Genomic DNA, 14731 nt, shown 5'->3' on the forward strand with positions numbered 1-14731 from the left:
TCTTGTTAACAAATCAATAACTTAATATATTATAAATCAAAACAGGCAGCTGGGCAGTGGTGGCACACACCTTTAGTTCCACCACTTGGGAGGTAGAGACAGGTGGGTTGCTGAGTTCAAGGCCAGCCTGGTCTACAGAGTGAGTTCCAAGACAGCCAGGGTTACACAGAGAAACTCTGTCTTGAAAAAAACCAAACCAAATCAAACCAAACAAAGTGTGATTTTGCTTAGCAGTGGCCATGCATGTGCACTCACTAATTAACCTCCTTCCTTCCCTTCTGTCCTCCTTTTCAGTATTATGGAAAGAGCGATCCACACATCAGCTTCTTTGGATGACCTAAACTCTGCACTTGTCTGAGGACAAGAGCCATCCCTTGCAATCCTTTCTATGTTCTGATATTTGCTGCCGGTATCCACACTATCCCAGTGCTCCTCAGCAGGTGACATCAGGTGATAACTGTGGTGGGCAGCATGAGGCACACTGAGCACGCCTCTTGAGGGTTACGTATCTTCCTCACTGGAATCATATTCTGAAAGGTAACTGAAACGGCACCTTCATCTCCAGCCCCCTGACTGATCTTGTTATGAACTCCAGCCGGGAAGAAAACTAGAATTTCAAGGTAGAAACAAACAAACCACAAGTCTTTCTATTTCTCGCTTGAAAGCTTTAAGGTCTCCAAAACTGGAGATTGCTCAAGTCAGAAAAGTTATTCTTCGAAAAGATCAGATCATGGCAACCTGAGGTTTTAAGTCCAGGTGATCATTTCTATGTTATAAAACTTGAGGGGATGTGGGTTTTTTTTTTTTGGCCCCCACACGAGGAACACCAGTCTTCCTGAAAAGAGATTTGATCGTGGGCCTGAGCCAAGGAACAGCCAGCCAGACTAGCCAGAGAGTAAAATGCAAATTTAATTTGTTCCTAATAGCTCCACCCACTGACTGCACTGACGCTGGCTACTACTCAATCCTTAAGAGTAAATTGCAATATTCATTTATCCAGGGCTTTCTTCCAGTTAGACATTGCCGAGTGAAGTCATAATTTATTGGGCTATGAGCCTTTGATTATATAAACATTTTCCCATTTAGTAGGCCCAGCCATCCTTGTAATAGATTTTATAATTGCCCTGGCTATACTGCCCCAGTGACGAAGCCGCAGTACAAACAGTTTGGACTAGCAAGTCTAGAGAGAAAGGGTCTTACCATGGCGTCTGCTTTATGTTTCATCCGCTTGGCTTCTCGCATAAAATAATCTGCACTTCGAGGCCTGCAAGAGGAGAACATCAGATGCCATTACTGCTTAAGTGTGAGATCTATGGGAAATACGCTTTTCTTTCATTCAAACATAAAGAGCAATTTAAAAAACTCTGCTTAATACAGAATCAGGCCTACATTTTGCACTCTCAAATTATAGCCTGTACATAAAATACATTACTTTTCTTCTAAGTTAGCAATTCAGAGCCCACTCAATACATGCAGATAGCCTATATTTATAGTTATTTTAATGTGATTCCTCAGTGCCTAATTTGTGGACAAGTTTTTTTTTTTTTGTATGGATAAGAAAAAAGTAAAAAATCTTATTTTGCATAGTATCTACAGAAACCCATCCCCACTTTAACTTAAAAACTGTAAATATATCTGATGATAATATCATGGATATGTATGGGTGAATATTTATTTGTTCTTGTGAGTGTGCCATTTATAGAAATGGTACCTAGAATTGTATGCACATATATTTAATTATCTCAAAGCCTCACAGTGAAATGAAAGAACTGTGATGCAGTGTGACTATGTTCCAGTTGTAATAAAGTTAATTGTAAGATGATGTCTACCTTGTAACAATGCAGAGACACCATGTATCGACTGGAGTGCTGATTATGCTGGTGAACAGAAGCATTAGACATGTGTAATATGGAAGCAACAGCCCTGGCCATGGCCAGTTCTGGGAGATGAAGGTAATTTGTCCCGAGACCGATTGCATGTGCATAACAACCCTGAGTCACATATATAGAAAAGCTATGCAAAGGATGGTGCCTTTAAAAATGCATTGTCTAATAGATTAATAAAACAAACAAACAAACAAAACCTTCACATTCTTTAGATGCCATCAGCATAAACTTCTTTGTATTCCATGTGTTATGTGATCAATAAACTTGACCTTCTCATGAATACCAGTCGGGGCTATGATGTCAGCAGAGACATTCGTCATGGTTGTTTAACCTGTTATGATATGCTTATTTTAAACTGTCTTGTTTCAGGTTCTAATGGGTCTTTTACCGCACTGTAATACCAGGAGGTCAGAACATTCCTTAATGCAAAGAGGTCAGGGTGCTTAAAAAATCAGTATGTGCTATGATAGTAAACTGTGGGTTAGTACCACATTTAATTAACCAAACTAAGAAACAAAATCAGTATCAAAGCAAATAATTAGTTCTCCGTAAAAAATTGGAATAATAATAATAATAAAAAGAGACTCTCAGGACTCAAAGGGAGGGACCTTAGATGAAATGTCCAACAGTGAGGAGAGGGAACTTGTAAAGTCCTCCTCCAGTACAAAGACAGGGCATCAAGTGGAGGGATGGGGTTGCCATCTTACAGTCAAAAACTGTGACCCAGAATTGTTCCTGTCTAAAAGAACTGCAGGGACAAAAATGGAGAAGAGACTGAGGGAAAGGAGGTCCAGTGACTAGCCCAAATTGGGATACATGTCAATGGGTGGCTTCAAGCCCTGACACTATTACTGATGCTATGGTGTGCTTAGAGACAGGAGCCTAGCATGGCTGCCCTCTGAGAGGCCCAACAAGCAGCTGAAAGAGTCAGATGCAGATACTTACAACCAACCAATGGACAGAAGCCAGGGACCCCTATGGTTGAATAGGAAAATGCTGAAAGAAGCTGAGGAGGAGGGTGACTCCATAGGAAGACCAGCAATCTCAACTAACCTGGACTTCCAAGATCTCTCAGACACTGAGCCACCAACCAGGCAGCATATGAGGCTCCCCACACACATACAGCAGAGGACTGCCTGGCCTGGTCTCAGTGGGAGAAGACTCGCCAAAACCTCTAGAGACATGAGACCCCAGGGAGTGGGGAGGCCTGGTGGGAGTGGGGGAGACATTCTCTTGGAGTCGGGGGGGGGGGAGGAAGAATGGGATGAGGAACCGTGGGAGGGGGGACTGGGAGGGGGGACAATGACTGAACTGTAAAAAAAAAAAAGTATTTTTTAAAAAAGAAATTTAACACATATTGTCAGGGTTGTGGCAGTGTCCTGAGACTGACATGTTGGTCTGTTACCATAAAGAAGTGGCAAGGCAGCTGAGGAACTCCCTGAATGCTACTGTCTGTCTGGTAGCAATGGCTCCTTCACTGTCGTTGTTCCCATCCAGTCCAAAGCCTGCTGTTCCCTTTGGTGGGTCTCTGCGGAGGCTAAAGGTTTCCTCCGTGAAGAGGGCCTGCTCCCGACACCTCTGCTTTTCTAGTTCATCTCCCCGGCCCACACCTCCATGTGGATGCTTTTTTAGTAGCCCTAACAGAGTGCTCCTCCTCTGGCTACAGACTAACTTGGTTCAGACTTGGCCAATTTCCACTGTTACTTCTTACTTGCTTCTGCTTCCAGACAAATCGATTTTAGAGCATTTTTAAGATTCACAGTGGAACTGAGCAGAAATGACGTCGTTTTTGTGCGCCCTTTGTCCCACACACGTATAACCTCCCTTGTTACCAGCATCCTGAAGTAAAGTGACAAGCCACTGGTGACCCTCTGAGGTCTATGGATGACGTGTCATTTCTTTTCTTTTTCAAAGTCTTAGTTTTACTTTTTTTCCCCTAACCTTTATTTTATGTGAATGGGTACTCTTGTCTATATACCATGTCTGTATATCATGTGCATGTTGGATCCCCTGAGATCTGAGTTACAGACAGTTGTGAGCTGCCATGTGGTTGTTGGGAATCGAACCCAGGTCTTCTGGAAGAACAACCTGAGTTCTTAACCCCTGAGCCATCTCTCTAGCCCCCAGGGGTATTTCTTGATGGGTTAGATCCCGTGGGTTTGGAACGGTGTGCCATGATACGCATCTGCTGTTAGGGCATTGGCAGGGGCAGAGCTGTTGCCCTGATTGGTCACTGGCTTCACATCCCAACACAGACAGTTAGAACTTGCCTGCAGCCAAGCAGAGACTTGACTCCCGAGCTTCGGACCCCAGTGCTGACAGTGTGAGTGACTTTAGTTTTCATCGGTTCTCCCTGGTTGCCAGATGTGTCCACACTTCTTACCATTTCTCTTCTTCTTTTTTTTTTAAAACTTAATTTTCTTTTTTAAAAAATATTTATATGTGTATGAGTACACTGTAGTTGTCTTCAGACACACCACAAGAGGGCATCAGATCCCATTACAGATAGTTTTGAGCCACCATGGGGTGGCTGGGAATTGAACTCAGAACCTCTGGAAGAGCAGTCAGTGTTCTTAACCGCTGAGCCATCTCTCCAGCTAAGGAAGAACCATTTGAGTTGGCTTTTTATCAAGGTTTTCGGAGCTCTAACTCCTCCTCCCTTAGAGTCAATCTGGAAACTTACTCCTTGACCAGTGTTTCCAAAGTATGGCTTCTGTTGTGTTACCATCTTGTTCTAAAATCAAACTCTGGGGCCTCTGAAATCAAATCTTAGTTCAGGCTAGGTATTCATGAGGGACTTTGAACCTCGTCTAGGCAGGCTCCATCAGTTTTGATGGCCTGCCTTCCTGGTTTGAAGCTCTGCTCTTCCTTTTCACCGCCCGGAATGTTGTGAGTTCCGTTCCTTCACTGAGAGTTCGCTGAATCCTATCATGAACCAAAGGTTACCCCCCTTGGAGTCTGACCACTATCAGGGGCTATCAGCATAGCCCTTGCTTCTGACTCTTCCCCACCCCTTCAGAGAACTTGTCTGTGCTATACTTGGTGGGTAATTAATTGCCTTCCAAGTTTACAGGGCTATAGTTACTTCATGTGTGCAGCTTGGCCACGGGTACATTTCAGCGGGGACCATACCGCTGACCTCTTTGGTCTTCCCCAGCCTACAGTCATCCTTGAATTGTACTGAATTTCTTCTGAGCTTAGGGAAGAGTGTTGCCTTCTGAGAGGGTGCAGCATCATAAACCAATGAGCCGGAGAGTGTCTCCATGGCAACTCGAAATTCTCCACATCATTATCTGCTCTACACTCCAGTATCTAAGTTTGGTCATTTTGTTGCGTGTGTCCTGTTTTGTAGACCTCATCACTAAATGATTGTCATTTTTAAATGCATTTTGTTCCCATGGGGGGGGGGGAAACTGTCTCGGTCATAAGCTATAGCATCTTAGATTTTACAGATTTTCTAAGTTACTCTTAGAGATGGCAGGCGCTGATAGGCCCTAATGTGTGTTCTTCAATCAATGTTGTTTTTATCTGGAGCACGTGAATGCATCTTTCAAACCTGATGTGGAGGCTGAGTCACGGACACACAGCAGTGCCTGTGGGTAAGTAACACATTTAATTTTCTGACGGGATCCTGGCAGCTACAACAGTAGCCTGCCATGTTAAAGGGAAACCTGGTGCCATCTATGGACCATTTACAAACACGCTCGTTAGACTCCGCTTTGCATATAATGGAGGGCTCACTATACTAAGCACGGAAAATTGCCTGGAGATTGGCCCATTTTCTCCTCTCAGGTGATTTCTGCTGCTGTGCTCTTAAACCAGGCCATTATAAAGCCATTGGGACCAATGGGACGTCACTCAGCCTGTCCGGCGTGGCTGTGGACTCACCCTCCTCTGAAAATGCTTCTTTCCGAGGCTGTATACAAGTCAGTAGGAAAAATGAAATTGTCCTTACACCTGTCAGAGGTACAGCATCTAATATATCAAAGGTTCTGAAATAAAACTAATGGTCTCAGTGCAGAATACATTTTTCACCCGATCTGTCTTTAAGTGGGAAAATCTAGAGTCTTTACACTTCTATAATAATACCCTGTGTGTTATTTTTCATAGTGTTTTATGACGGTCATGAACACGCCAATAAACGTGCAATTAAACACTGCAAATGGAAGAGCATCCAGCACTCCACAGAAATTGGGACTGGCTAATGGCAGAGCCAGAGCTCAGCCGTGTGCACCTTTGTGCTAATAGGTCAGTGTAACAAAAGCCATTGGTGTACTTGATCCAAACAGGACGTTTCCTTTTCTTTTCTTCCATCAGCATGATCTACAGACACACAGCCTTGGCCCTGAGCGGCAGCCGCGTGCAAAGGACCTGACACATCTGAGCTCGGGAGCTTTAGAGAGGACTTGGGTTTTTGTTCTCCTTCCTGGCTGAGGGAGCAGAGAGATGAATGGCCTCCCACAGAGAGGCTGGCACACTGCTTTCTGTAATTCCTACCTCTTTGAAAGGCCGTCCTTCCATAGAGCAAGCCTGTTTTGCGCAAAATGGCAGGGATGAGAGCTTACTGTGTTTGAACAAAACAGGTTCCTGGGCGTGGAGAAATCGGGGATGGTTTGCTTAGAGAAACTGAAATCTACATCAGACAGAGGAGCAATGGTGGTATCAAATAGATTTCTCTTTCTTGCGATACCCCCGGTATCATTTGGAATGCCCTAACTGTCCTTGGCTTTCAGGTGCTTGTTCCAAAAGAAGGCAGACGGTGCAAGAGGTTAAATGTTTCTTTTTTTTTTTCACACACGAGCTGTTTTGTAGTGCTAGCTTTGCAGAACTGGGCAACAAACTCAGCTTCACGCACACCAGGCAAGTGTTCTCCCTCCGGCTCCCCTCCAGTCATCACTGTTGATGGGGCTATCTGGGGACTGGGGCTCCCAGGTGTTGCTGTCTGCATACACCCTGTTGATACAGCCAGACAGTGTTTAAGCAGTAAGGATCCCTACGCAGCTTTGTTCCTTGATAGATACTGACTGGAATCCTAAGGAGCTTGGAACTTGGCGTCTCCAGAGGGGAAGCACCCTACGCCACATTTCTGACAGCACTCAGAGTACATTTCTCAGGCTGTGCTGGCTAAGGCAGGCAAGGTTTGAATCATTTAAGCAACTTTTATTGAAATGGAACACCATCCGTCTCACTGCGGCTCCTCTCTGCGTTGGATGTTTTAACAATCGATTTTAGCAAGGCCTAAAGGTTTCGGTAAGAGAAGGATATGTCCTTTTCCTTCCACCCGACCTTTCTGTTTTTCCATCCATCAGAATAAAGTATGGACCCAACCTGAATATGCAATGGAAACTATTCCCTAAGAACAAAAAGGTGGGGTTCAGCTTTGCTGCAGCAAGGTCTCCCTCAGGACAGCAGTGCTGTGGAAAGGTCCCCAGAGCGCCCTGCCTATGGCAAAAAGGCCTATGCAGACACTCTACTTGTTTCCTTTGATTAAGTCATGCTGCGGGAGATTCAACCTCTCATATGCAGGAATCTTCCCTTCTCTATAAAATTAAAATCCTTTTAGCTAGGAGACTGTGCCATGTAATTACCTTACACATGGTAAGCCCCAGTCCCTTCCTGCCATTCATACTCACCATACTCATGGCCTTCAGTACTGTGTGTCCCAGGGAGCCCTCATTCAGCTCAGGAGGGATAGGTGGCTCTGCTCCTGCTCCTGGCATCATGGGGACAGATGGGACATTTGGTAGATGGGCTGGGTGCTCTGGTCGTGACTGCCTCTCCCATGGAAATATGGGCAGGGGACAGTACATCCTTCAGAGAGCAGCAGGCAGTGCTGGCCTCCAGCCCCGCTGGCTTCCAACACAGCAATACGGCTGGCAGGAGCCGGGCTTCATTCTTAGCCAAGCCTTTCACTGCGTAGCTCCATGAATTCAGGATCTCTGGACTGAGGCTTCCCATCCCATCTCTCTCAATTCTCCTCGGCCAAAGCTCCCTGTCACTAATTACAACACCAAATAATATACAGCTCACAGCTTTGCACTAATAAGACCAGCATCTAGGCTGCGGGTTGAACCAAGCACTGATGCTCCTTGATATAAATTCTCAGATTCTGTCTTTTGAAAGAAAAGTCTGTTTCCCACCTTCCTCCTGAGGCTGCGGAGTAGTAATTGTCCCTGCTTTTCACGCTTTTGTGGAATGTCAGGGGAGGAGGGGCTGTCAGAATGCTGTTAGTCTGTGCCTGCAGCTTACCAAGAGCAAGCCGACCTTGATTCGGGTTCTAAAATAAGAGCTATCCCCTTCAGTTCATTTGCATCCTCAAAGCACTAACTGCTGCTTAATTGGTAAGAAACATAGGAAGTGAGGTGTGGAAGACATGAATCTAAGCGCTCTTTCATGCAAGTTTACGGAAAAAGAAAGAAAGATAGGAAGATCCAGGCCCTCTCCGGGGAAAGGTATTTATAATTCAGCTATATTTATTCAGCACTCATTCTTGACAGCCTGGCGGATTCAGTTGTTGTCTGAATTGTATGTTTATTCAACCATTAACAAGTATTTATAATACAAAAGGATGAATTTCCTTTTTTAAAAAAAGCTATTTGACTGCAGCTTGGGTTGATGTGCATGGGAGTCTCCCCTGTCTCTGTGGAGAAGGGGAGAGGGATGAGGGAGGTCAGGGGAGAGCCAGGACCCAGAGGAGAGGAAGAAGGGAAGATGTGATTGGGTTGCAAAGTAAATAACTAAATCAAGAAATGAAAACAAACTAAGCCAGAGCTTGGCACCTGTTACTTTTTGTATCATTCTAGTTGTTTCCCATCAGCTTCTCAGTGGCTCTGGCCCTAATGATCTGGCCCCTCCCTTCCTTCTCCTGGCAGCCTCTCTGTTCATCTCCGGGCTCATTGATGCCCCAGTGAAGATAAGCCAAAGAAAGTGGCAGGGGCTGAGGACCTTCTTGACCAGGAAGGTGCCAGGGCAGAAAATGTCAGGTAAAAGAGGAGGAAAAGGAAGTGAGAGAGAAGGAAAAGGAAGTGAGAGGAGGGAAGGAAAAGAGGAGGAAAAAAATCCAATGGGAAAGGGGAGGGAAGGAAGGGTTTATTTGCATCACCTGCCTAGGGATGGTACTGCCCATAGTGGGCTGGGCTCCAGCACCAACAGACACTCAAAAGAATGCCCCATAAACGTAGCCACAGGCCATTTCTCATGGAGATAGTTGCTTAACCTCTTCCCAGTGTGTCAGGTTAAAGTTAATTATGACAGAAGGGAAGGAAGAACAGGGGAGTGGGGGGGGGGGCACACATGAAGGAGGAAGAAGAGGGAAAGAAGCTGATGGGAAAAGGAACTAAGAGGGAAGAGAAGGGGCGGGAAGAGGAACAGGTGTGGCCATAGCAGTCACAATAGTGGTGGTCGTAGTGGTCCACCTTGGGCTTCTCTCCTCTGACTCTGGAGAATAACAGAATGAACTCATCATTATATCCTGGCTGTTGCCTGTACCTAGCACACAGTAGGTGCTTTGTAAGTATCAGCTAGGTGTGTAAGACATTTTGCATGTCAGGTGACTTTGGTCTCTTGAGGGACAGCTATTTTCATGGTTTAAAGGGAGAGACAATGTTGGTTCTTCGCCTTTTGAGTTTTTAGACTCTTCCCACAGCTTTCTTAGGCCAGCGGCTGTTCCTGTTGTGTGTTTATTTTACTAACAGAGATTTCAAATCTCTGCGCAGGGGGTGTGGAAGAGTGCTTTTCCATTTCACTCTACCACATCCCTAAGAGAACACACAGTCCCAGCAAAGGCAACAGCCAGAGCTACATGTCTTGCCAACAGGCAGAGCTTCTTCACTGGTACAGACAAGGAACATAACGAGAAACATTTCCACTCATAAAAAGTTCTAGAAACTTCAGATATTGGGCTGCTCTTTCTGACTCAGCCCTCTGTTTTGAACACTGGGGAAGACATTAAACTTATTTTCTCATACATACTTGTTTTTTTCATCTTATCTTTAGTATGCTCCCCATATCATGTACTGGAAGTATTTGGTGTTTTGGGCACCCCAATGTCTAACACTTCTGTTACCAGCTATGACTCCAAACCACAAATCCCACAATCACCTTAATTATCACTCTAATTGTGTCTGTTTTCAAAAATGACTAAAATTCACAGGGACCATTTCCACACAAAGTCTGAAAGAGACTGCAGTTGACCACCTGACTGCTGTCCCAAGGGCCAATGAGCACCTCCCCTTGTGCTCACCAAAGGGGAAGTGAATAAAGTGGGTGCTGGAGCAGCTGAGGGGACGGGAGGGGAGGGCTGCATGCAGGGAGCTGGCATGCAGTTGCATGAGCCAGACTAGGAAGGGAGACCTTGCTCCCCAGATTCAGTTACCTTAGCACGTGATTTTTAAATGACACGTCTGGCTTCCAACCCCAGAACTCTGTGCCCTGGTTAATGTATAAAATCTCATTAATATGTAAAAGATTACCACTCGACATAGGTCTGACAGGGAAGCAGGTAACACATTCTATACTTGGGTGAGGATGAGGGAGGGCTGTCAAACAGTGAGCGGGTGTGTGTGTGTGTGTGTGTGTGTGTGTGATCCCAGCAGGGTGCCTGGGGTTCCCCAGATGTTGCTGCTTGTGTAGAAGCAGTCATCACTGGTATTATTGATCTTTCTGAGAAGGAGCTGCGACACCTTGAGAGCACTTTATAGTCTGACTTTCAGAGGGCTTTTGGGTTACAGTCTGTCACTGCAGTTGGACTGTAAGCCACCGGAGGGCAGGAATCTCCTGCCTGATGTTTCTGGAGACTTCATTTATCCTGCCTCATGTGGACATGCATTGCATTGCATGTTTGTGGGTCAGCTAGCAACTGAAAGCAGGATTCAAGCTGAACTCATGAAACTCCACCTTCTGCCTCCTTGACACCTGCTTTCTCCCTGGAACACTAAATTATCTTCAGCCTCCAGAGCATGGCTGGCCAGTCTTCTTACTCACCTTCCGCTCCTTTCTCCATGTGAGCTGGCGCTGGCTATGGGAGATGCATTCAGGTTGTAGCAGTAGAAGTGGACGGAGGATGTGGGACTGGTTGTTCTATATAAGGCCTGTTTATGCTGTTACAAAGAACCCACATCTTGCCAGAAATCAGCATTCAGGGGTAAACTGACATTATTCTTTGGCCATTCTAAGAAGCACTTTTGGTTCCGTAAATCTGATATCCCTTAGTCCATACCCTTAGAAATAAGACTCGCCAGGGGCTGGACAGAGAGCTGAGCAGTTAAGAGTACACCCTGCTCTTGCAGAGGGCTTGCGTTTGGTCCCAGAACCCACACTGGGCAAGCGATCCATGAATACCCACACTCACGGGCACATACCCAGACAGATACATACATAATTAAAGAAGAAATAGGCCCATCAGTTCAGTTTGCCTCAGTTTCTTGAGGCCTTGGGTGCCAAACCCATTATCCCTGGTGATCCTGTTTACCCAGGGGTGCCCACAAAATTAGGGCTTCCTTTGAGAGGGACACTTAAATGACCATATCGTGCAAGGGCAAATAGCCGCATCAAAATGAGAGGCAATGATCTTTTTCTTTTTTTTTTTTTTTTTTTCAATGATCTTTTTCTATATTCTTTTTCCTCAGCATATTAAGAACTTACATGTCATCGAAGATTAGTTTCTGTCTCTTGCAGTCCCTGTGGCCATTGGAACCTGGAGACCACGGCTCCGTCTGGGGCCTCGACTTGCTATGGAGGGAGCCATTTTCGGAACTGTTGTGAGACGCTTTCTAAATAAAAAAATGAGACAGAAGCCACTGAGACACGGCTACTTGGCCGAGAGAGCCACTAGATACCTTTTAACCCATAGAATATCACTCTGTTCTGTACTAGACATGATGGTGATTTTGTTTCAATAAAGAAAAAGTAACACAGGTTGTGTATTTTTTTATCCAAAATGCTGGGGACCACAAGTGATTTTTTTTTTTTTTTGGAGGTAGAACCCAAGTCTAAGCATGAAACTCATCTGTTTTTCTCCCCACGAATGTAGTAATTAGATATACATTAAAGCAACTGTATGCTGTATGTTTTAAAACAGTTTTGTGAATCTATCCTAGGAGGAAGTCAGGTGTGGAATGATGATGGTGTTCAGCAGGTTTCAGATCTTGGGACCCTGTGGCTTAGGGATGCTCAGCCTGTGTATCTAGGGATCAAGCTGAGGACTTCCGCACCTGCTGTCAATTCTTTTCCCACGGCAATATATAAAATGTCTATGTTCCTTTCATGGATAGGAGAAGAGACTGGGTGGGTTAGGCAACTTTCTCAAGTTCAAATAGTAACCATGGGTGGAGGACCTGGGCCTTGTATTTTTCCCAATTTAGATACATATCAGAATCATATGGAAGCTTGCTAAAACAGATCGCTGGCTTAGCTTCTGCTTTAGTGGATCTAGGGTAGGGTTTAAGAATCCTCTCTCTCTCTGTCTCTGTCTCTCTGTCTTTCTCTTTCCAGATAAGGTTTTTTTTTTGTTGTTGTTTGTTTTTTGTTTTGTTTTGTTTTTGTTCGAGACAGGGTCTCTCTGTATAGCTCTGGCTGTCCTAGAACTTACTTTGTAGACCAGGCTGGCCTCAAACTCAGAAATCCGCCTGCCTCTGCCTCCCGAGTACTGGGATTAAAGGCGTGCACCACCACGCCCGGCCAGATAAGGTTTTGATATGTAAATCCAGCTGATTTTGAACTATCTCAGCCTGCTGAATGCTAGGATTACAGGTGTGCCCTGCTGCCACAGTCCCCGTGAGAATCTGTATTTCTCAGGTAGGGACAGAGTGGTGGGCTCACAGTTTCACTGGGTTTATTCATAAAGGAAGGGCCTTGACAAACCGTGAGGTCCCCAGCAAGCGTCTGCAGCTGGCTCTCAGCCTTAGGCTCCTTGTTGGAAGATGCTGAAGTCAACAACCCATTGCTGTGAGGTCGGCTGGAAGAAGTCAGGTCCTCGCTGGCGTATTTGTGTTTACATGTGTCTGAGAGTGGCGAAGTGGGTGACCGGAGCATCTTTTCATTTTTGTTTATTGGTATTGCCAAGCTGAAAAGAGAAACCGCAACAGAGCGTCCCAGTCTGCACAGGGAAGAGAGGCCGTGCATCTTGTACTGCCCGACCTCTCATTTAACATCTGTTGGCAGGAAGAAGTTTCTTGGGAATTATTTTGGCGAAGTGACTTTATGGCACCAGGATCACAGTAAACAATAAACAAATCTCATGCTTGGTTTCTTTACTTTCTCAGGACATGCAGTAATCTTGAGCTCCTGCCAAGGAAGGACTAAGAAGAGTGACACGTCCACATTCTCAGTGCTTCATCAAGGTGTCTACAAACACCGCGAATAAACGAGCTTTTCCTCACGAGCCTGAGCAGCCTGGAAAAGCCAAGCAACCATCAACAGCAGTAAGCTGAACTCAGTTTCTTACAGGGCTCCCACCAACCAGCGACTGAGTCTGTAGGATACAGTCACAGAACATCAGGGTGACTCCAAGGGCTGGAGCCACCTTCCAACCACTGAGTTTCTGAATTCACCAGGCACGGATCAGAATAAACACAGAACAAAGCAACTGGTACCTGAAACCACAAAGTCTGACCCTTAGCTCTTACTTTTACCTTAAAGACTATTGCTTATTCTTAAACAGAATTTCTCCAAATCAACCATCAGAGAAGACAGACTGACTTACACTAAAGTCTTACCGTGTCTATGATGATACTTCTTGCTGGGGATCTGTGTGTTTTGAATTAGGAAGAAGAATTGTTTGTGAAGGATACGTTATCCTGAAAGAGTCAATCTCAATCGCTGCTAACCAAAGATGCCTCATAGAGTCACCTAATACAATTTACACAACAGAACAGTAAAACCAATGAAGGTTTAGCTGTGACTCCTGGGGTTATGATGAGTTAATTGTATGTGTTTGGTTATCAGAGCAAACAAGCCATTAAGTCACTTCAAAAGCAATTTCCTTAGCTGGTAGTCACAGTGGGAACTTTAAGCACTGGCCTCTAAATTAAACAGCAAAGTTCTTTAACATCACGCCAATAGATATGCCTGGAGAGAGAATTTCTGGTTCTAAAAGTACTCAGTCTATAACATGTCATAGACAACTGTTCTGGGTGAGTCTCAGTAGTGTCTGCTGAAGAGGAGGATGCTGATGTTAAGGGTGGAGGTTGGAAGCCTGAAAGCCACCGTTTCTTGACATGGGAGTGCAAAACCCTGCTTCCAAGCATCTATAACTTTACATTCTTTATGTGTCATGAAGAATAAACTATGACATTAAGTACCATCCTGGGTCTATCTGATGATTCCCTCTTCATCGTTGCGAGCTTACATAGAGGAGGACCTAAGAAGCATTCTCTGGAGAGCTTCCTGGGTGATCAGCTCTGGGCTCTCCTGAGGCGGTAAAGCTTGGTGGAACTGTGAGAAGCATAGTGCCCAGAGCTTCAGGGACTACCTTTCCCAGGAGAACACTACCTGTTTGCTCACACTGTTTCCCTACTTAGTTGGTTAACACTGTATTGCTAGGTGTTCTCACTCACATTGTGTGTTGCTACGTAGTGTCAGCAAAGCAATCAGATATGGGAGGCTCTCCCAGACAGTGTGAGGGCGAGAGATTCTACACTAGAGGTCCATGACTTCAGATGGCAGAGAGGTTCCATGTCACCATCACTCTCAAACATCTCAGCTCTCTTTGGAGCATCTCCTTTAGTTCCAAGCAAGGGCAAGGATTGGAAGAACAGTTAAGCTGGAGTCACCTTAGCAACACCCACACTTGTGCCTCAGCAGAAACCACTATGCTTTCTTGAAATACCATAGTTGTTGCAGACACC

General features: G+C 45.2%; 1 protein-coding gene across 4 annotated transcripts in view; it reads right to left on the reverse strand.

The window, feature by feature from the left end:
- Positions 1 to 14731, reverse strand: part of Aff3 (AF4/FMR2 family member 3) — a 448844-nt gene that overhangs the window by 15470 nt on the left and 418643 nt on the right. For all 4 annotated transcript variants that reach the window (XM_021197941.2, XM_021197940.2, XM_029538747.1 and 1 more), the window contains 3 exons: positions 12747 to 12948; positions 11529 to 11656; positions 1201 to 1264 (listed from right to left, as the gene is read on the reverse strand). In XM_021197941.2, coding sequence (XP_021053600.1) covers positions 1201 to 1264; positions 11529 to 11656; positions 12747 to 12948 — 394 coding nt within the window. The remainder of the gene's footprint in view (positions 1 to 1200; positions 1265 to 11528; positions 11657 to 12746; positions 12949 to 14731) is intronic.

Source organism: Mus pahari, chromosome 5 (assembly GCF_900095145.1).
Source record: "Mus pahari chromosome 5, PAHARI_EIJ_v1.1, whole genome shotgun sequence".
In the NCBI taxonomy this organism is placed as follows: domain Eukaryota; kingdom Metazoa; phylum Chordata; class Mammalia; order Rodentia; family Muridae; genus Mus; species Mus pahari.